The sequence below is a fragment of the Cupressus sempervirens genome, chromosome 3 (assembly GCF_028749045.1).
Source record: "Cupressus sempervirens isolate cs-2001-9-10 chromosome 3, ASM2874904v1, whole genome shotgun sequence".
Taxonomy (NCBI): Eukaryota; Viridiplantae; Streptophyta; class Pinopsida; order Cupressales; family Cupressaceae; genus Cupressus; species Cupressus sempervirens.
The window spans coordinates 472,545,196-472,567,222 of record NC_143120.1 but is presented as its reverse complement, the minus strand read 5'-3'; the positions used below and the strand labels follow the sequence as shown (position 1 = coordinate 472,567,222).

General features: G+C 34.0%; 1 protein-coding gene across 3 annotated transcripts in view; it reads right to left on the bottom strand.

Annotated features, from left to right (window-relative positions):
- LOC149567191 (ubiquitin C-terminal hydrolase 12-like) overlaps nt 1–7,972 on the bottom strand; it is a 166,516-nt gene extending 158,544 nt beyond the window's left edge. For 2 of the 3 annotated variants that reach the window (XM_089820373.1, XM_089820372.1), the window contains exons 1-3: nt 7,504–7,972; nt 6,748–6,919; nt 6,488–6,645 (exon numbers count right to left, since the gene is read on the bottom strand). In XM_089820373.1, coding sequence (XP_089676499.1) covers nt 6,488–6,645; nt 6,748–6,919; nt 7,504–7,573 — 400 coding nt within the window. In that variant the 5' untranslated portion in view covers nt 7,574–7,972. The remainder of the gene's footprint in view (nt 1–6,487; nt 6,646–6,747; nt 6,920–7,503) is intronic. The other variant, XM_089820371.1, reaches the window with a different exon arrangement.
- Nucleotides 7,973–22,027: the final 14,055 nt, after the last annotated feature.

Sequence of the window (22,027 nt, the reverse complement as noted above, 5' to 3'; positions counted from 1 at the left end):
GAATGGGGATCATTATCAATTGCATTAGTTAATGAATCCACATTAGAGAATGTGAAGCCCATCTATGGCATTCTTTAATATCTGTGTGGTAATCGTAACATCTTCAACTATTATCTTCTATATCAATCAATACTTGCACAGAAGAGTGCTACCTCTATTATATAATGCATTGCAGCATTACCAATTAGTCAGTTTGCATAATGATGTTTATGATACTCATCATAGTCTCTATCATTCATTAACATCTGCATACGAATGTTATTCTATTCAGTAAATCTGCATCTGAAGAGACTGGAATGAAATCTATAGACAATGATAATCTTAAACGGCTCAATTCATAAACTGTGCATAACTCTTCAGTTGGTCATACCATATCAATATACAACTATGACATTGTTGAATATGGTAGCTGCGATAGAGATCTTTATCTCTGGAAATATGAACATTATTACTGTTATTGTTACGTTCAGCTGAAATGGACACTTCTGTTTAAATTGTAATATTAAATGTAACGACATGTGTCATTTGACACGCATTGAGGCATGGAAACTCAAAGAGTTGTTATTGTATTTGTAATAATGAGTCACATTTTAGGAATATGGAGAGACCTTCGGTTGGAATGTGAAGAGTCTCTCCTTAAGTTATTTATATCGCATTAAGCGATAGGCATTGTACACTTGAACTTTTATGATCAATAAAGAAATATTTTTGTTGTGTTGCTGGGTTTTTCCCTTCATTCTCAAAGGGTTTTCCCAGAATATTTCTGGTGTTTATTGGTTCAGTTTTGGCTCCTTATTGTTGTTTATCACCATTGATTTCTGGGCTCAAAATTTAACATGTTATCAGAGCCTAGTTGATTACAGCAATGTAGGATGTCTTTTCTTCTTTTCTTATTTTCAATGATCATTAGATCTGTTATAAAAATTTACTTCTTGTTGTTCTCTTATTCAAATTTCTTCCAAATTCATATTTTTGGTAGAGTTCTTTGATATCGTTGATTTGGATTTCAATAATGTTTCAGTTTGGTTTGGTTTGGATTTAATGCTGAAAAGTATTTGGAAAGCTATGATACATGCACATATATGCATTTTCTTGCAGATTGACAGATTGATTTTTCCACAAATGATCTTTCAGGCATACTGTTGCAATATCAGTTCGCCTATGGGATTGTAGTTGTTGCGCATCTCATGCTTCAGCTTTAGCATCCTTCTGTACTTCATTTTCAAGCCTCCTTTTGCCATTTTTTAAAATCTATCAGCTCTCTTCACCATGTCCGCAATGGATCGATCGACCATCATTCTACATTTTTGGTAGAAACGATTATATATTTTCAGTAGAATTGATTTTCTTGCTTATTATCTAATCATACATGTCGATCAATCATGTGAGAGTCATTCTTGTCTTTTCTAAATCTAGAGGTCTCAATTTCGCTTACTATGATTTATTTTTTAAAAGATTTTGATTGTGCGATAACCGGAAGTAGATATCATTATTTAATTCTACATGTCATTGTGTGCCGTTTCAAATTGTGAAAGCATTTCATATTATTATTTTGTCGATTTTCTTTTATAATATCTTATCGTTTTACTTATAGGGTAACGGTTTCACTGCCTTCATCTATAATGATAGGCATTAGCTGCATATCGTGGTTGGTCTTTTTCATTTTGTGCGAAGACAACAATTAAGAGATTGCATCGCTCTTAATTCACTTACGTTCGCTATTTTTTTTTATAACTATTTCTTATCTTTGTGCATGGTGTAATTTAGGATGGCTCGTGGATATGAGTTACTGAGAAATTTTGTTGTGTACACACCACTTTGTTTTTGAAAGCTCTATATGTTGCACATTCATATTCCGTAATCCGTAGCCGTGTTTGGTATTGCTTTTTTTTTCTTTTCTTTTTTGGCTTCGTCTTATATCCTCTATAATGGCAAATGCGTTGAGTAAGCTTCTTCATCTCCTAGTCTTGAAACATAAATCATTTCGGTGGTATATCCAGCTCTTATTGTGACATCAGTTTTTGATGATTCGTGTTCTGTGTCTTATCATACTTGCATGCTATGTTAGTCTTGTTTGTCGACTTCAATGCCTTGGAAATTGCCCTTGCCCTCTTCTTCTTGGTGAATAAAATTGTGATTTGGAGATAAATAAATCAGGATCAAATCAAGTGGGCTGGTCTTCAAGGTTGGAGTTCAAAGATAGTGGCATCAGTTATTTTGGAAAGTACTTATCACGTTCCAAAAGAACTACTTCTCATAATACATCTTTTCTATCTACAATGATATTGCGTGCATCGAGGCATCTCTAAGGGAGCAAGCTAATTAAAAAAAGGGATGGGGGAAACATTTTGGTTCTTGAGATGTCAATGATGGTAGGAGATATGACTGCAAAGGTTGTTTAATAAATTATGGTTTGGCACCATCATATAGATAAGTACTTTATTTATTTATTTTTTATCATAAATTGGTATTTGCATCTTGATATATTGGGTTGATCTCTCTTTGTTACAAGATGAAGCAATGAGATGAGGTTGCTTTGAATTCAAAGGGAGAGGCTCAGCTTCAAAAGGAGGCTTCATAAGCTATCTTCTTGTGAGAGTTAAGAGGGACTTCATTGTCATACATGCTTGTAATGCTTATGGTATTTGTAAAATTTGACTTGAATGGAACTAAGTCTTATTTCGTTATGCATATTTCTATTCTTGTGTAAATAAATGAGATTGTAAGATCCGCTATGATAACTCTTTCACTATGCGATAGTGAACATCATGTTGAGAGATTTTGTGATGTCATCACGTTGAGAGATTTTGTGATGGGAGTTGGATGTCATGTTAAGAGATTCCATGACAGTTCAAGTTGAGAAAGTACGTGAATAAAGGCTTAGCTGCAAGTCTTGCAAATCTTATCATGTTGAGTGATTACATGAATATGAGTAATTGTTACAAGGTTTCATGTTGAGTGATTGTGTGAATATGATTGATTGTTACAGGTTTTCATGAATTTTATAGGATATATTGATGAGATTTTATCATTAACATTTTGGTTGCAGTCTTGTGTGATTGTTCAGCTAAAGATCTCTCTGGCTAAGAGGGAGTGTTGAATATGGTAGCTGCGATAGAGATCTTCATCTCTGGAAATATGAACATTATTACCGTTATTGTTACATTCAACTGAAAAGGACACTTATGTTTAAATTTTAATATTAAATGTAATTACATGTGTCATTCGACATGCATGACATGCATTGAGGCATGGAAACTCAAAGAGGTGTTATTGTATTTGCAATAGAGAATCTCATTTTGGGAGTTTGGAGAGACCTTCAGTTGGAATGTGAAGAGTCTCTCCTTGAGTTATTTATATCGCTTAATGCGATAGGCATTGTACATTTGAACTTTTATGATCAATAAAGAAATATTTTTGTTGTGTTGCTGGGTTTTTCCCTTCATTCTCAAAGGGTTTTCCCAAGATATTTCTAGTGTTTATTGGTTCAGTTTTGGCTCCTTATTGTTGTTTATCACTATTGATTTCTAGGCTCAAAATTTAACAAACATGTCATCAATAAAAAAAGTGCAACTTCTTACTTGAATAATTGGATCAAGCCCTGGTCAGAAAGTTTATAAAATCAAGAAAATGACCCTTTCATACTCATGCTAGGGCAAGAAAGGCAACCATTCACATTCTCACGAAAGGATACTGAATGAACGAATCATAACAATCATATTTAAACATGAATTGTAATAGCAGAAGTGTGTAGGGAAAAGACTTCCCTTCGATGGTCACTTGGCCGTTGGGAATCATAATTGTGTTAGCAGTAGCTAGTAAGGGTCACCATCTCTTAAGGTCGGTAGATTGTTATTGTCAGTAAAATGACAGTTAGTCTGAGCTGTATCGTAGAGGCCAAGAGAGTCAACTAATATGAGATGGGTTGTAGAGACCAAGAGAGTCAACTAGACTCAAAATAACCAAGAGTGGTGAATCTGACAGCACAAAATAGTGCTTGTTTATTAATAAACCTTGGCCAAGGTGACACAATGCAAGAAGCATGCAACTTTCAATCACATGAACCAGGAATAGATGTCTAGTCAGGAAAGCTATACCTATATAGGGTGGATCCTAGAAGGTGTGACTGACACAGATTGAAGTAGATTCTAAACACCAGAGACTTGGATGGCAATTAGACCTAACACATTTTTTGCATCTCGTGTAGGGTTGGGCCACTCCAAAAGGAAGTTGTGCTGGAGACTAATGGTCAACGAATGGGAGGTAAATCCCTTAATGATCCTCTCCCTATCTCAAGAAGACATTAAAGATTCAAAAGTTCCAAAATGGATCAAAGCTGGTTACCGTCTTCTCTCTCAAGTTCATGTTATACTTAAATGAAAGTAGTTTATTATTTTATGCAGTTATATGAATATTCCATTTCATTTCAACCAGTTGTAAACTGTTGGTTATATTCATCTTCATGTCAAGGGAATTCTTTTAAATAATTTTTTATTTTATTTCTGTTCACTTGATGATTGTAAATTCAATTGTCAAAAAACTTTCATGTTGGTGAAAGAGAAACAATTTCTTTTCTTTTAAAATAATAGATAGGTAAAAGTCTTAATTTACATGAAATTGTCAGAATTTTCTTTTGTTATAGTTCAGTATGTTACAAAACTGCAGCAATCCAATGGATTAACAATGTCCAGGAATGGCTCAATGGCAAATTAATAGAACAAGTGTGATTGTCCCTCCATCTTCAACCACTCCAACTGGTATAGGTGTGGATGCATTGTGCTCGGCAAAAATAGATCGTTCACCAACCTTTATCAAGTACTTTTGACTGTCACTATGAAGAAGCATTTCCAATGAATTGCCCTTATGTTGGCAATTAGAAAAAAACACAGTTTCTCAGTTGTTGGCAAAAATGCCATTGCCTATAAGAATTGGCTGAGGTTTAAAAATGATGGCATTGGATGACTGAACCTGTAATTCTTCAAGTTGGGACTACTTCACAACTGGAACAGTTTGGCCATCTTAAATTTCAAGACATAATATTCTTCTGATTTGTTATCCTTATTGCCATGACCCATACTGGAGACACTCCAATAAGATGTTCATTCTGCCCATTCCCATTATTGGGTAAGTTGGCAAGTTTTGAGGACTAGTTGGGTAAAAATCGATTCTTTTGACTTGCAACTTAGTGATTGTTCTTCTTCCACTGCTTGACTTCCACTACTAGATCTTGTCAGTAAGCATGCTCTGAGAATTGACAATGAAGAGTTCTATACCCTCTTGGAGATGAAAAAACACGCCTCAAATAAATTTGAGGTGAAAGCTTGATCAGGACAGAGCACTTCTGACCTGACACAGAATCAACTGAACCATCAATGTACCTTTCAATAAGTCAATCTTATTTTTGTTTGTGTCCTCCAAAAGTTCAACATGAGATTGCCATAAATAGAAGCATCCAACCAATCACAATCAATTCTTCCATCAAATGAGGAATACTTATCTTAGTGTTTGACTTGAAGCAGGTTGGTCAATCAGGACAATTAGGAGAGTTATAGTGGTAGATCTCAGGAACTTACTTGTGTCATGTGAGTGGTTGCAACATGCTTGACATCTAATGAGTTAAAAGTCAATACTAATTTTCTTGTTGGCATTGATCATGCCGTCGTGTAGTAACTAAGTAGAACAGAGTTCTGGTACCTGCTTAGGAGTTACTGACTACATAAACTACCATAACAATATTTTTCTTTTTCATGGAGATAATGGAACCAAAAAAACACACTAATATGAAGATAAAATGAAGAGAAGAGGATGAAAATACAAGTCAAAGAAGTGATATATGTGAAAGAAATTGTAGCAAAAGCTCACTTGTCTAGTCTGCTTTGTGAATGTTATTAGCAGAAAGGGCAACTTGCCATTACCAAGCATGACCTAACACTAAGCAAAACAGTTATCAGCAGGGATGGGATCCAAGCAAGCCTGGATGTGCTTGGATTAGATCACAGTAACTGTGATGCCAAGTGATATATTCCTGCAGTATTACGACAGTCTAATAAACAGAGCAATACAAAAGGAGAATAGAAATGTCACCACAAATCAATGTTATTAGCTATACAGTATACACTATGCATTAGTGAGTTAAAAATAGTCTGACTGAGCTAGAGGTAAGAGGCTGCAAACTGCCCTTGAGCTGAACACGCCTATACATTTTACTTAGTCTGAGTTGTTTGCAGTTAATAAACTTTACATATGCTAAACTATGTGTGTGTGAGGAGGAAAGCTATACATTTCTGAGGACACACGCAGTCTGACTGATATGCAGTTTTTGGTTGTTCACTGCAGATATGAACTCAGAATCTCCAACGCATTATATCAAATGTGCGAGGTGGAATTTACAATGTCGATATTTGCAAGGAAACATTAACTGCAAGATAGGCTCTATCATTACCAAAGTTAGAAAATCGTATATGAAAAAACGGAAACAAGTCTGTACCTTTTTTAACAGTATGCTTTGGATTAATCTGATTGACAACAGCCAAGCTGAAATGAGCATATCTAGTCCAACCGTAAGGTAAAGTGGAAGCATCCGCCACATCCAAGTACATGGACAACCGGTCTACATTATTTCCTTTTGGGAACATCAGAATCCGCCTGCGCAATTCAATTTAAATTAGCATTAACTTACTTTGTTTGACAACCCCACCTTCAACGCCCCAAATGCAGTCACAAGATTAAAAAAATATTAAATAATACCATTTATATCCTCCAACTGTAAAAATGTCTGAGTAATATTTTTTCATGTTCACTCTGGACAAGTGTTGAATAGTCCATGTGAACTTTGATGATGGCGGATCCTCAATAATTGTCTCTTCCTCCTGATTCTCCTCTGTCTTGCTCACTCTCTCCGCTTGCCCGACTGCTCTTGCTGTCAAAAACCATATACTCAATCAGCACTACATCTCTTGGCCTAATGCAATTCCGCTGCTTTCACACAGCCATGCAATATTACAATATAAATTCAACATTTTCCCAAACATGGTTTACTCTATTGGGGAAGTTGAATGGTTCACAAAGAATGATTCTATAGTTTATCGGTGCTCACCAAGACTAGATCTTTGATTTATTAGTAGAATTGAATAGTTCAAAAATAAATCTTGGGGATGACATTGGTACAACAGTACAAAGACACAAGGAACACTAATGATTAAACCAAAGAAGTCCAAAAAAGTACAACTATCCATGCTGAGAGCATAGTCACTAACATCATTAAAAAATTAAGGAGTTCTAATGACCAACCAAGTAAGCCCAATTATCCCTGCACCAGGCAACTGATTATTTACTGACATCCAAAAATATATAAATTTGAACAAGCACCAAAACCTACAAGAGAAATTCTCATCTATTCAGAGTTGCTGACATAAAGCCAACCCTACCACTTAATAGCTGAACACAATTAGGAACGAAGGGAGCAGTAGTACAAACGAGATAAAACCCCAAATACTTCATTACCTTCCATGACCTGGTTAGGATGGGTGCGAGGTCCCAAAATCTCCATTTCTTCCTCCTTTGGTTGATGCATCTTAATTTTCAATGTAAAGTAGTCAATCTAAATTTTGATGTAATCTAAACCGCCATTGAGCCGTGGCTGCGATCCACATAACAATCAACGCTCCCTAGTATCATTTGCCCTTGGCAACCTCCTCAGATCTTATTACAATCACGATACAAGCAAAATGAATGAAGATGTTGCTGGGACCCCTACATGCATTTTTACTCATCTTTCCCTACAGATGTTGTCCACTGCCCACCCACACGTCACGCGATCAAAACAAATTCTCTATATTGTTGGGGTCTTAGTTTGTATCTTGACGAAATCGAATTGCATACAAATTACGGGCAGTGAGATTTGGTGAATGGCAAAAGCGCTTTAGATGAGAATTTTTGTGGACTCATCCTTTTCCCGAGTCACAAGTTTAGTATGAAGTCACATTAATAATTATTATTATTATGTTTTTCCCCCACGACCAAAGGCGGCGTTCACTCCATTGCGTACGCCCTTGTTTTTAAGGTGGAGTAGATTATACTTTCGATTTGGTACAAGGGACCGTGGGGCAAGGTGGTCGTCATTGGGAATTTTGCCATTTAATACAACAAAAAATTTAGGAATGTCACACCATATTGATGTTCTAGCATTAAATCAAGTGACTTTTAAGTTGAAGGTGGTGATACTATTGAGTTGAAGGTGGTATTCTAGTAATTGTTATAGTTAATTTTGTGTATCCATGGATTGCATACAACTTTGATATGTAAGTTAATTATGATGAAAGTGTTTCTTTATTTGAAAGTGAATAGCTCAAATTTTCTAATGGTGAGAAATCGTGCACATGGAATGACTATCGTTGAAGTGATTTGAAGTGTAGATCGATTGATTCTCACATTTTCCTCATTTTGAACACATTGAAAAGAAGTATGTGTTGGGCATTGTTTTCTCTTGCCAGAGTCAGTCATGTTAAGCCCTACACTTATTACAAGTAACACCATCATTTTCATCAACCTCATGTACTTGATAAGCCACATTGCACATATTGTGTCCTATCAGCATAGTGCATTCTTAAGATAAAGTAAGGTAGTGTAGATGCTTAAAATCACCCCTAACATATATTAATGTATTTAATATCTCTTGTAAAACTATAGTTGATTATTTAATAATTAATTATATTTATTATATTCATCTACTGATTTAATTTAATTGATTCATTTTCCTAAAGTATTCAAATTTTATTCAAATACTATCTCTAATGTATTAAATTTAATTTAATATATGTTTGCTTTATAATATCATCTTTAAATAAATTTATTTATTTAATTCCCTCACATGTCATGATTCTTCCAAACTCGCTATTAAGTTAAATCCTATTTAATTTAATCCTAATTAATCCTTGGATCCTACCCTACTAATATTCATTTCTATCTAATAACTCTAATCACTTATTAACTAAATTAATTAGACCAATAACTATTTCACTACACCCATTAGCCCTAATTATTTGCCCCAACATGTGACCAATAAATTCATATAATTCAAAAATAACCTTTCCACTCAAACTTATCTTATTTATCCCAAACTAGGGACTCGTACACCCCTTATGACATTGCTTACACTTTCTAAAAGTGTTTATTGCCCTTTTTCCTCTTACACCTCTTACATATTCATACATGTGTACTTGAAGTACAGGTAACTCATCGCATCCCAAGTTGCTCACACATGTGTGAGCAAACCCATGGACTTGCATGGTGTATGTGTCTCCCTTGTGGCACCTCTATGGATGCCACATATATATCACCTCTGAAGGCCTCCCCAAAAATCTATAAATAGAACCATTGTCTCAAGCAATTATCATCTCCCATTTGCATTAGAGTTATTGCATTCATAGTGATTTACTAACCTTTGTCTTGGTAGATGCATAAATATCTCATGTTCTTAAGTTGCATTTACTCATTCTAGTTTGGTAGATTCAATGCTAGTTGTTGTATTCATTTATTGAGTTATACTTCAGTCCATATCTTCATTGAATGCTCTTTGATAGTGGTTGCTTCTATAACCACCTCTTGAAGGTATTTATTCATCCTCATTTAGTATATGTTTCATTAGTTAGCATGCATCATGTGCATTCATTGCATCATTGTTTTTGGGATTCAATCTTATCATAATTTGGGAGAGAACATCCACAAACCCAAAAGTTCATTTGGGTGCAATTGTTGAGTTACTCTGAGATCGTGTGAGGAAGTTTACTTGCTTTGGTTTATTTGCTCTTTAAAATGCGTGCTCAACTTCATTGTTTTCTTTAATCTTTGAATGTATTCAATGTGCAACTAACTTTTATGTGTTTGAGTGTGATCCCAACAAGTAGATTTTTCACATATATATTTTGGCATGTCAAGTGGGACCCATATCCCTATTCAAACCTTAAAAGTTGTCAAAAAATCTCAACTTGTGAAATAAACTCACATTTTTGTGTCTCCAAAGAATGTAGTGTCATCTTTACAGAGCCTTTTGGTGTTTGCGCAGATTGGTATCTATACCCAAATATTTAGCATCTCCATAGGTCTTTGTTTGGTATCTTCACTTTATTATCATAATCCAGTTTAAACCTATCTGGACATTATATTTTAGTATATTTGCATCTTAGTATCTTTGAGTGTACTTTGGTGTCTCTGAGTTTTCATGAACTCCATCTTTTTTAAAGAACTTTTAATTGATTTTTTGACATATTAGGGATTTTAACTCTCAAGTTTTTGATAGTAGGAGAGTTTAACAAAAAGAAATTTTGGAAATTTTAATTTATAATCATTTAACTTTTTTTTAAAAAATTTTCTAACTCTGTCATCTGCGCATGAACTATATTGGCATCTAAGCAAGAGGTAGTTTGGCATCTACCAAGTTTGGCATTTGCACTGTCATTTTTTAATTTGCACCTGGCAAAATAGGTTGAAAGGTATAATAGTCTTTTATTGTTCTTTTTTGTCAGCATTATTTTTACTCTATCATCTATGAGCTATGGTCTTCGTGCTTGTTTTCTATTGTCTCTCTAGTTTCACTAAGAATTCACAGGTTTAACCACAATTTGGTTTTACATTCAGATTTTTTTTTTTTGTGATTATCTAACCAACTGGCCTGCAAATTTATGCTTTGTTGAAGAGGAGATTTGAGAAATTTGCATGCCTTAAACATTTGTCTTGGAATGAATGATGCAATAAAGTGAAAAATTAAATAGCAATCTTGAATGTCTAAAGGAAATAATAAAATCCAATCTTGAATGTTAATGAATTGACGAACACAATTTTCCTTGGAATGAATGCTTTAAAAGAATGAACAAACACGTCACTTGGAATGCATGATAATTAGATGAACAACACACTTTATTATTTTAGGAAAAAAAATCATTCTTGAATTCTCTAAAAACATTTGTTGCTTTATGAGAGTGTCTTATGCTAGTTAAGAAAACCTAGTTTGCTCTAACTAGGTTCATTTTGGGAAGAACCCATGTGCATGATGTGTTTGAAGAAATCTTTCTAAAAACTTCTTTTTGAGCTATCTTTAGAAAATCTCATTAAATTAAGTGATACAAGTGAACAATTCATATTTTTATCATCTCCCCTTGCCTTTGTAAAACTTGGGTGAAGAGAAAAGTTGGGTTGTTTAATTGCTTCTAGTGGGGCCTATCTAGAGGGTGCACTTCCCCTTTAGAGAATGATGTCACACCGGTAAGTCCTTCACTGGTAAAGAAAAGGGACATGGATAAACCTGGAACATCCCAATCCAACCAAGCTTAGGTGAGGTGTGTTGATGATAATCTAGATTGGGCCAATGTGCCTAAGTAACCAACATGGTCAACTAGGCTCTTAAGTGAGTCACATGCATACAAATCAATTGAGTGAATACCACAAAAATATTAAAATCCATTAGTATATACTTTATTCACATTTGAAGGTTTCATAATCCATGTGCAGCGATTGATCCAAACAGATTACATGAATCACTTAAAGATTGTTTACATCCACCATCTGTACTCCACATAACACAAGCATGAATAGGGCATCAATGGAATTATGGTCTTTTGAGCATGTTTCATTTGAAAACTACCAACATGTCAGTTCTGTGAGATACTTAGCATGGATGAGGATCTTGTTTATCAAGCCATTTTCTTTCTAGGAGTAATTGAGTTCTTGTTATTTTCTTATTTGCATAAACCCCTTGTCACATTTATCCATCTAGATTATTTTTGCCTTGGGTGGATTAACTTGGACTACTATATACATTGTGTTATCAAGCCTTAAATGTCAAGTCAAAATAACTAAAACAAGATGATGGTGAGCTAAACTTTGAGAGAAAAATAGTATTGTGTTTGGGTCCTTGATTTCAAAAAATGTATTAGTCTTTGTGAAATTCCAACAATTGAGATTTTTGTCTTGTCATGTCTGAAAGCATCAAACATAAGAATATGAAGTCATCATTGCCCTTTTCTTGCAAGGAAAAGAAAAACGTTGAACACAAAGACAAACAATACCGATATACTATTAAAGACGTCATAACTAAAACAACTAGAGAAGAAAAGTATGACCAAGTCCTCTACAATGACAAACTCAAAAAATCCCAAACAATTCAATTGAGCATTAGAGTAAGCTTTCAATAGTGGCCAAATCATTCAAAGCTCCAAACATTTATTTTTCCAACATCCTAGTCTTATCTCAAATCAAATCTTCTTCCTCTAAGATCATATATTTGAAATAAACTTTAGTCCAACATCAAATGTATTTTGGTTGTCTTTCATCCAATTTGAATGAAGATCATCAATCAAGTCTTTCACCTTCATCAATATTCAACCAAATTCTTATGTAGAAATATATTTCCAAATGTGTGACGTTAGACCTTTATTCTTAGCAAACATTTATCATATTTTCCCTCTCTCATTTGGGATTATTAGTCCATTTCCAGGTATTGAGTCCTATATTTTATGTTGTATTCTTGCTTAAGGCAATTTCTCTATCTCTAAGTAAAAAAAAGATACTACATCCACAACATCATATTGTTTGCAAATCCATAAGGTCTTTGTCTACATCAAGGTTATCTCAAACCTTTATCCAAATTTTCCAAATCATATCAATCAAAATCCAATCAATCCTTGAGGCACTTTCCCTTGTAGTCCACAAAGTTTGATTTCTCTTTCATATCTCTTCCATTATTCATAGTCTTCATCCATTTCTTGGTCACACTTGAATGGTCTCTACATGATCCAACAAAAAAACCCTTCAACAAAATGTCTCGACCAACATCAACTAGGGAATTCAAATCGAGAAGCTGAAACATGCCCTACTCTCTATTTGCCCAGTAGGGTTGAGAATAGAAAAGACCCCTTTTCAACAAACATAATTGGTAATATGGGTGTTGAAACCCCAAATCTAGAAGAGCCCTATCAAGATAAAGATCCTACTCAAATTCAAGATGGTCATATTGGTGTTGCATAATTCCTTTCAAATGCATACAACTTGGAGATGAGGAAAAGTCAATAAGGTCAAAGAAATGGAAATCTTCCTTAATCTCATTAGTGATGGTGTCACTATTCCAATAAATTTTGATGAGACTGCCTTATTCAAATAAGTCACCAAAGGTGTAGCTCCAATCCTACAAGATCCTACTGAAAATCAAACCTCACAGAAAGGTAAAGATTCTACAAAGATATCTTTTTTTCATGCATCAACTTCACAATAGCCTACCTTTCAGTTGACTGTAGAGAATATCCAACAAATCTTTGGTGCCTCTCTCAATGCAACAATAAATACAAGCACCATGATGACTACCTCATTGGGTTTGGTTTTAGGTTGCTATAACATTGGGTGCATGCATATGGTCACAACACAACCCCCTCTTCAAAAAACTTCATTTTTACAAATTTTGGCAAACATGTTAGAGACTTATATTCCAACTTCTAGAACATAATATTAATACATTGGTCAAGGTTGAGGTCCTCCACCTCCTCTACCTCATAATCGGGAACCACCTTGTAATCCATACAAATTTGAAGGAGGTTACGTCCAAGTCAAAAAATAATGCAAAACAATCTATAATTTGGTCCAACAAATAAACAAACTTAGAAACTATCCACAATGCAAGCAACAACAAGTGGAAGAAGGATTTCTCTTTAATGAGATTCGATCTTTCCCTTGTGAAAATTTGACCAATATGATCCCCTTTCCAATAATAGTCAAGATTCCAAAATTTTATAGTCTTATTACACATCTTAGAGAAGTTTCACACAATGAAGACTACCTCAAGAGACTCTTTACACAGAACCTTGGTGCTCCTACCCTCAAGTGATTGATGAACCTTCTTCGAGGGCCTCTTACATTCTTTAGTAACTTTATAAGAAATATGTTTCTCAATACTCCTATAACATTGAGCATCATTCTTCTTTGAGAAATCTATGCAACACAAAAAGAAGAAATGGTGAAACTTTCTCTCATTTCCTATAAAGGTGGTGACATCTTGCTAACTACATGCCTTGGAAAGTTGAGGATTCTCACCTTGCAGACATATTTATCAAGAAAGTGATCCCTAAAATTTATTTCCACATGAAAATGACATGCACTAAATACTTTGAAACTTTGTCAAGAAAGGAAAAAACATTGAGTATGGACTCTTGCAAAAGTGTGCCATTAAACACTATACATCTTCATCATCAAACATCAACACTAACAATAATGAAAATCCTAAATTTTGGTCCAAAAATAAAGGCATTACAAATTATTGTGCCACTAATGTCAAGAGTGTTCAAAATCTCCAAGGTAGTAACAACAACAATAATAATCGCAATCTGAATTGCAATAACAACAATTAGAACAATAAGAACAAAATCAACAACAATCAAGAAATCAAATACAATTCTTCCCCTACAACAATGGTAACAATATATACAATTGCAACAATGATTCGTAGAGACAATTTTCTAGTTTTCAAGACCCATTGGATGTCATTTTCAAATAACTAGTGGATCAAGATTTGATGGTATTTCCTAATGGGAGACCCTTTGATGAAAATTAGCCCAAACCAAAATGGTATAGTGAAAATGAATATTGTGATTATCATCGCATCAAAGGACATGATACAAAGAAATGTATGAATCTTAAAAAACTTCATTCAAAACCTGATTGAAGATGGATAAATCAAGCTAGAAGGAGGACCATCATCTAACAATGCAAAGTTAAAAATCTATGACAAACCATTCCTCGATCATAACACAAATAATACAAAAAATAACACAAACAATGTCAATAGAGCTTCCACATCTAACACAATGCACTTTGATTACTCTACTAACTACACATCAGGCTTTGACACCTTGTGTGGGAAGATGATACAAATGATATATGTCGAATTGACTCCATGTGTGGTCACATTGAAGAAGTTGATAATCACATTAACATGATCAAACTGAAAAATTTTTATTGTAATGTCACCACAAGATAGGGAAGAGTTACTATGCAAGCATCCACTTCTACTTCTATAATCCAATAGTTCCAAATGCACCTATTGTACCTTCTACTTCAAATATACTCACTTCTTTCTATGATATTTTATCACATTTGGGGAAGACTCCTACACAAATATCCATACTTGAGCTTCTTACTATATAAGGTGAAATGTGAAGCAACCAATAAAGGTCTCAATTGCTCCACATTTTGAGTTTGGGTTGACCTTATACAACAAAGGGAAGTTAAGGAGATTGATCCTTTCAATTCCAAATCTAAGGCTATTAGATCTAAGTATATTAATGCAATCCAAATGATGAAGGAATAGTAATGCAAACTAAGATCTAATGATCATAGTTTTAGAGAAAGAATACGAGATCTGTAAAACCTTAATGCAATAAGAGCTATGAAATGAAATTAAGACTATAGATGTAGAAAGTAAATTTGTTGGAATGAATAAATCAAATAAGTAACTAACCTTGAAAAGTGAATGGAATATTGGATCTAAATTTATACCCTCATACTAATCCAAACAACAAATAAACTTAATTTTGGACCTAAAATTATGAGATCTACAAAACTCATAAATTGTTTGGCTTCAATTCAAAGTCGACCTACAAGGGCAATCTCAATCTAGGACAAAGTTAATTTGCAAGGGAAAGGGATGCAATGCTTCCCTGACCCTCTAAGTCAAATTGTAAAATAGATTTTGGATCTCTAAAGTTCTAGGAAAAGGGTATCCAAACTTATGCTCTATCATGTCTTCCAAGATTTGTAACTTACAAGAAAAATGTTTTTTTTGTTAATGGGGGATCTACCTTGGTCAAACTTGAGTTTAGGAATTAAACTTGAAAAAGAAATAATTGCGAAATTGGAGATGTAAAGTGAATGAATGAATTCACCTTACAATAGAAGGATTTCTCAATAAAATACAATAATCTTACTTTTCCAAGTTGATTTGGATCAAGAAGATGTGAATGTAGAAGAAGGATGAATGTTAGAACCCTCTCTTGATGATAAGCTCCACTATCTCTAACGAAGGAAGATAGAACTTGAAAGGTCATGGAATGAACATGAAAGATAGATGATGAAGCCCCCAAATGAAATCCTTCGAATCCACTTGAAAGCACCTTGAATGCAATAGATATCCTCTTCAATGGGTTGCAAAATGATCTCCTTGAATGCACTTGAAGATGACTTGAATGCTTGAATGTGCATGCTTGATGTATGATAGAGATATTGCATGTAAATACGAATGATGGATGCATGTAGATAGAAAATTAGGAAAATGAGGTTCTTATGAATGATTTAGAATAAACTCTCTCCCATTGACTAAGTGAGCAATGAAACAATGCCTTAAATTAGCCCTTGTACAAGGGTCAAGAAGGGGACACCAAATAAATCTCAGAGTAGGGATGTATTTTATCCTTGACTTGGGTAGGGATGCGCTATGTTCCTAACCTGAGGTAGGGACACACTACATGTGGGATTCCCCCAAAGGCCTGGAACAAATGGTAATTTTGGGGAATTAGCTCTAGATCTCAAGAAAAGCCCCATTTTGGTGTGAAAAAGGGATTTTGGTGATTGGAAGATGAAAATGGAGGACACCAAAGGGATAGGTCCTACCTTGAGCTTTGTGCCATAGAATAGGAACATCAATAAGGATCCATTAGATCCTACCCCAATTCCATCTAGGAGGAATAAAAAGAGATAAGAAGAAATGGAGGAATGTAAATTAAATGCAAATTATGATTAAATATCATTAAATGAGTGGTAAATCATCATTAAATTTAAGTGATTATAATTTAAGATGATATATTTATCCCCCACTTTAATGATAGTATGGGCTCAACCCAAACTCTTGGTAAAGTAGAGCATAAGGCATAAGACGATCTTGTCACAATAAGGAGAAAGAATCCATCAAGCCCCTAAGGGGTTGAGTCTTTGCTAACTCCAAAATCACAATAAGAGAGAAATCACTTACAGAGGCAAGAAAACCAAAAAAGGATGTGATTATCTCACCCAATGAGAAGTGTATATCTCACTATAAATCATGCAAAAATAAAGTTAAAAATGTGTTACTCATGTATGGGACTTAGCATGCTAAGTTTGAATTTTTGAATGTGTTACTTGTGTATGGGATTTAGCATATTGAATTTGGATGTTTTACTTGTGTATGGGATTTAGCATATTGAATGTGAAAAAGAGAGAGAGAGACCCATTCCTAAAGATACTCACATCCTTGAGAGATCAAAGGTGAGCAAGGAGAATCCAGTCTTTAGGGTTGTGTATAATCCATAAAGAGATTCACATGTGTATGTCTAAATTTTTAGGTAATTGTATGTGTGGGTGTGTGGGTGTGTGTGAAAAGTAAGAAGAGCACATTCCCACATATTAAAGTCATTGCTAACACTTTGATAGGAGAAATATCTTTAATAGAGTATATGTACATCAACCTAGAGACTTTTCCATGGTCAAATTCCCCTAAGCAAAGACAAATAAAGGGAAACAATCACATACATATAGAGAGCACAAAAGGGATCTACCAACTTCAGGGTTAGTATGATCATGAATTTATATATTTCTATTATTACAAATGGAATTTCATCATTCCCCAAAGGAAGTAGAACTACAATAGAATGGTAGAAGACATGTAAGAGCTGTGAAGAAGAGTCTTTTTGGACTACCACCATGGAGACCAAAAAGAATTGATGCTACCATGTTGCAAATCTAAGAAGACAAATACAAGGACATATGTACAAACACTGGCACATATACAATACAACATGCAACAACATATAGAAGAATCATATGACATTTTGATTCCTTATCACCTTGTTCCAGTAGAGAGACAAGGGTCATTTAAAGAAACCTAAGAAAACATATAACAAGAACAATAAAGGGGAAGCACATCACAATAGGAAAACACACAAAATATAATATGCTAGATCTACCACTCAAATGCATTTCTCACCTCCATAATCTCAGTCTATATCATTTAGGTAAGGTGGACAACTTGTGAGAGGGGTAACATAGAACAAAAAAGGAAAAACAAATAGTTTTGAATAAGGATCATTGTGAGAGTCACTATGCTCAAGACTATATGTAAGTACAAATTATTTTCAAAGCATGTTTGGAAAATCATTATCAAGATTAATAGTATCATATTCATCATCATTATTATCAAGATCATCTAATGTATCTTCTTCATCAAGATTAATATAAATAAAATTTAGAATGAAAATATCATGTTTATCTATCTCATCATTATGACTATGATTAACTTCCTCCGCAGACATAGGCTGGTCAAAGGAAGGAGAAGAAGAATGATAAGCATGAAAATGAGATTTAGCTCTAGCTTGACACTTCATTTGATGATTGTGAGCATGTCTATTTCATTTAGTCTTTCTATAAATTGGTCAAGATGAAGCGGGATCAATGGACATAGGTTCCTTCTTACCTCATGACGATATAATAGAAGGAACCACAACATGTTGAGATGAAAGAGGAGGAACCAAACTTGATAGAGAATTTGACATGGGAGGTGGTGTCTCATTAGAAATGGAAGAATTTTAATAAATATATGTAGAACACATAGGAAAAAGACCACAAGTAAGATCCTTAGGCATAATTAACAATCTTTCTATGTTTATAGGATTGATATAATTGGGAAAAAAATCAGGATGAGTATGAGATGTAGTAGGAACATAAGGCTAAGAGAAGTTAAGTGTAGCAAAAATCCTAGGCCTAGAAGGATGATAAAGAATTTGGTTGATCATTTTAACCTCACCATCATGAGGGAATTTATGCATTTATGGATAAGAGAAGTAATGACTTATATGTAAGTCAACCAAGGTGCACCAAGCTTCACTTGGAATTGATCAAAAGTAGGAATGATGATAAAGGTAGTATCCACATTTTTACCATAAAGATGAACAGATAAAGAAACATAACCATGAGGTCAATACAAGAAACTATTATAAGTATGAATCCAAGTATTAGTTGAATCATAAAAGTTACGATGCAAATGCTTGGTAAAAATATGTTCTTCATCAGTGACATTAGCCATGGAAGTAAAATAAAAAAAGACAACCATACGAAGGTAATTTAGCAACCCGATCAACAGCGTAAAGAAGACCATCATGAGCATTAACACTTTTAGAACCATCAAACATAACAATAATCTCTCTACCATGCTTAAGGGAAGGTTTAGGATTAGGTTGAACTTGAGGTTTAGATTTAGGCTTAGGATTAGGTTGAGGTAAATTATTTATAGTAGTAGCAAAATGGTTATCTTCTTCCATCTAGTAATCGTAAACAATGTGCACAGTAGAGGAAGAAGAGGGTTGAGCAATCGTGTTGGTGTGTTGAGGTAAAGGATTAGTGCAGATTTCAATATTTTGATTAGGAGGTGTCACAAATTTGTTATCACTATCATGATTATCAATAAACAAATCATTTGAATCAATCAAGTCTTAAATCTTATGTTTCAGGGTGTATAGGGGGGAAATGGAGTCATAACCATATGTACATATGAAGGGTGAAAACCAAGATTCACCTCTTGATTCAAGCCTATTTTAACACAAGATAAAGTTTCAAATTATAACCCAATGCAAAAGGGTAAATCTCTTAGAATTAATTATCCCCCACTTCCACAAAGAGAGGTTTTTTATGTGAATATATATGCAATGTGAAGCTAAAATGTAGAAGAATGGAAAGATGTATTAAAATGAAGAAGAAAAGATAACACATCTTGCAAAATACTAACCTATAAATGACTTGTCAAATGCTATTGGAACTTGGTGTAATTTGGGTTTAGTACCTGTAAGAGTAGAATTTGCAAAACCCAGAAATCTTTAAGCTCTTTGTGAGAGTCACTCTGACTGATAGGGTCGATTTAAAGAAGTAGGGTCACATTTCATCCTTGCTAAGTAGTTTTTGATCACGAAAAGAGTTTCAAATCTCTGAAGTTCTACAAAAATGGTAGCACTCTATTTTTACTTCTAAAATCTACAACTTTCAAGAAAAAAGGGTTTTGATTGTTGATGGGGGTTTGCCTTGGTCAAACCCCAGTTTAGGAATTAACCTTGAAATTAAGAAAGAAATAGATAATTCTAGCAAGTAGTAGAAGTAGATCTAACATGAAGCAAAGTAAATGTATGAATATGCTCTTGAATATCATATAATCAAGTATGTTGATGCAATAGCCTTGATTCAACTTCAAAAACCATACAAATGGAAATCAAAGTACATTAAAACCTTCATGAGTAAATGTGCTTGAAATTCACCTTAGGAATGAATGTAGATCTTGAAAGATGAATATAGAAGATGGAAAAAAGGATCATGAATATATGAAGGGAGATCTCTAATGTTGAAATTGCTAGATCTTTTAGAAACTCCTTCAATTTAATAAACAACTTGCTTGAATGCCTTCAATTCTTGAAGAATGCTCAAGTGCTTGAAGACTTGAGTGCTTGAGTACTTGCATGTGATGATGGATAGATGAATTGAATCATTGAAAAATAAGGTAATGGATGTGCTTATGAAGGGCTTGAAATAAATATCTCCTACATGCCAACCAAACATAAAATTAGTATTAGAAATAGGAAATACTAAGAGGGGTGGGGGGTGAATCAATATTTTACAAACTTTAGCTCAAAACTGGATATTATTAACAACATTATAACTTGCATGTGAAAATAAAATAACTATGATAAATAGAAAACATAACCATGCAATAAGAGAAATCATAACCCCATGTTTTGTTAACTAAGGAAACCCTGGCCAAGGGAAAACCCTAGTGGGGATGGTACCCACAAAATGATTCACTAATTAAAAGTATATTGTGAAAGATATTGATCATGTTAAAAGTCAATTACATCTATATAGTTTCAATCCTTTTTAGAGGACTTAGGCCTTGTTAGAAGCCTCAACCCTATTAGGAGATGTAATATACAAATACAAAATGTATGCAAAATAAGCCCCCTACCCAAACATGCAATATGCAATGTAGTTCCCTAATACAAAGAGATATATACAAAAATCTCTATTCACTATTGATATCTTCAATATATGATACTACCTTTTCTACTCACAAAATTTGTATCCTTCTTATCATACATTAGACTTTGCATATCACATAATACAAGCATCACATCACAAAACTTCACATTCACAATATTTCCTTTATACCTTTACAATTACAATATTACTACCCAACTGACCTTTATGCTTTTACACATTTTACAAAACACATTATATAATTAACTTAGGGTTAATATATAGTATGTCATCCCTACTTAGTTAAGTAATTATTTTGTAAACAAACTATTTTCTTAACCCAAAATACCCATTTCTCTGCTATGCTTTGTTCTACTTGTGTACTGTCATAACTAGTAATTTGTCCATAAATCTTGTTGCAGTGTATGTATTGTCCTGTGGACTTGACTATAGACTCATCATACTCTGTACTATCTTTCCCCAAGTGTGCATGTGCCAATATGACTTTGATGAATTGTGATGATCAAAACTCTATCTATTCTGCTAGATAAACTGTGCGATACTTAGAAAATTTTCTCAGTATAAATGTCATAACTCATTCCTCAAGGTATACTCTCTTCATACAAAAGATACGTTTCCATAAATGACAACATCCAATGTCTACCTTAGCCAAATTTCCAACAATCTTCCCCTTTGGCATTGATGACAACATATGGGAAAATTGGTTGATTCCCAAAATGACAAACTTCATAATTTTATAAAACTTGGCCTTAACAAAATTCCAAAATCGTGGATCATTACATTTTAACCATCTTTCCTTATATCTCCTTATTACATTATATAACTCCCCCTTTGACTACTCTCCCTTTCATACATATGCATATAATATACTTTCTTTATCCTTCTATATATATGCATCTATACATTTATCCTTCTATATATATGCATCTATACATTTATCCTTCTCTCCTATTTAACCTTCTTTACAATTTTCCTTATCCTTCTC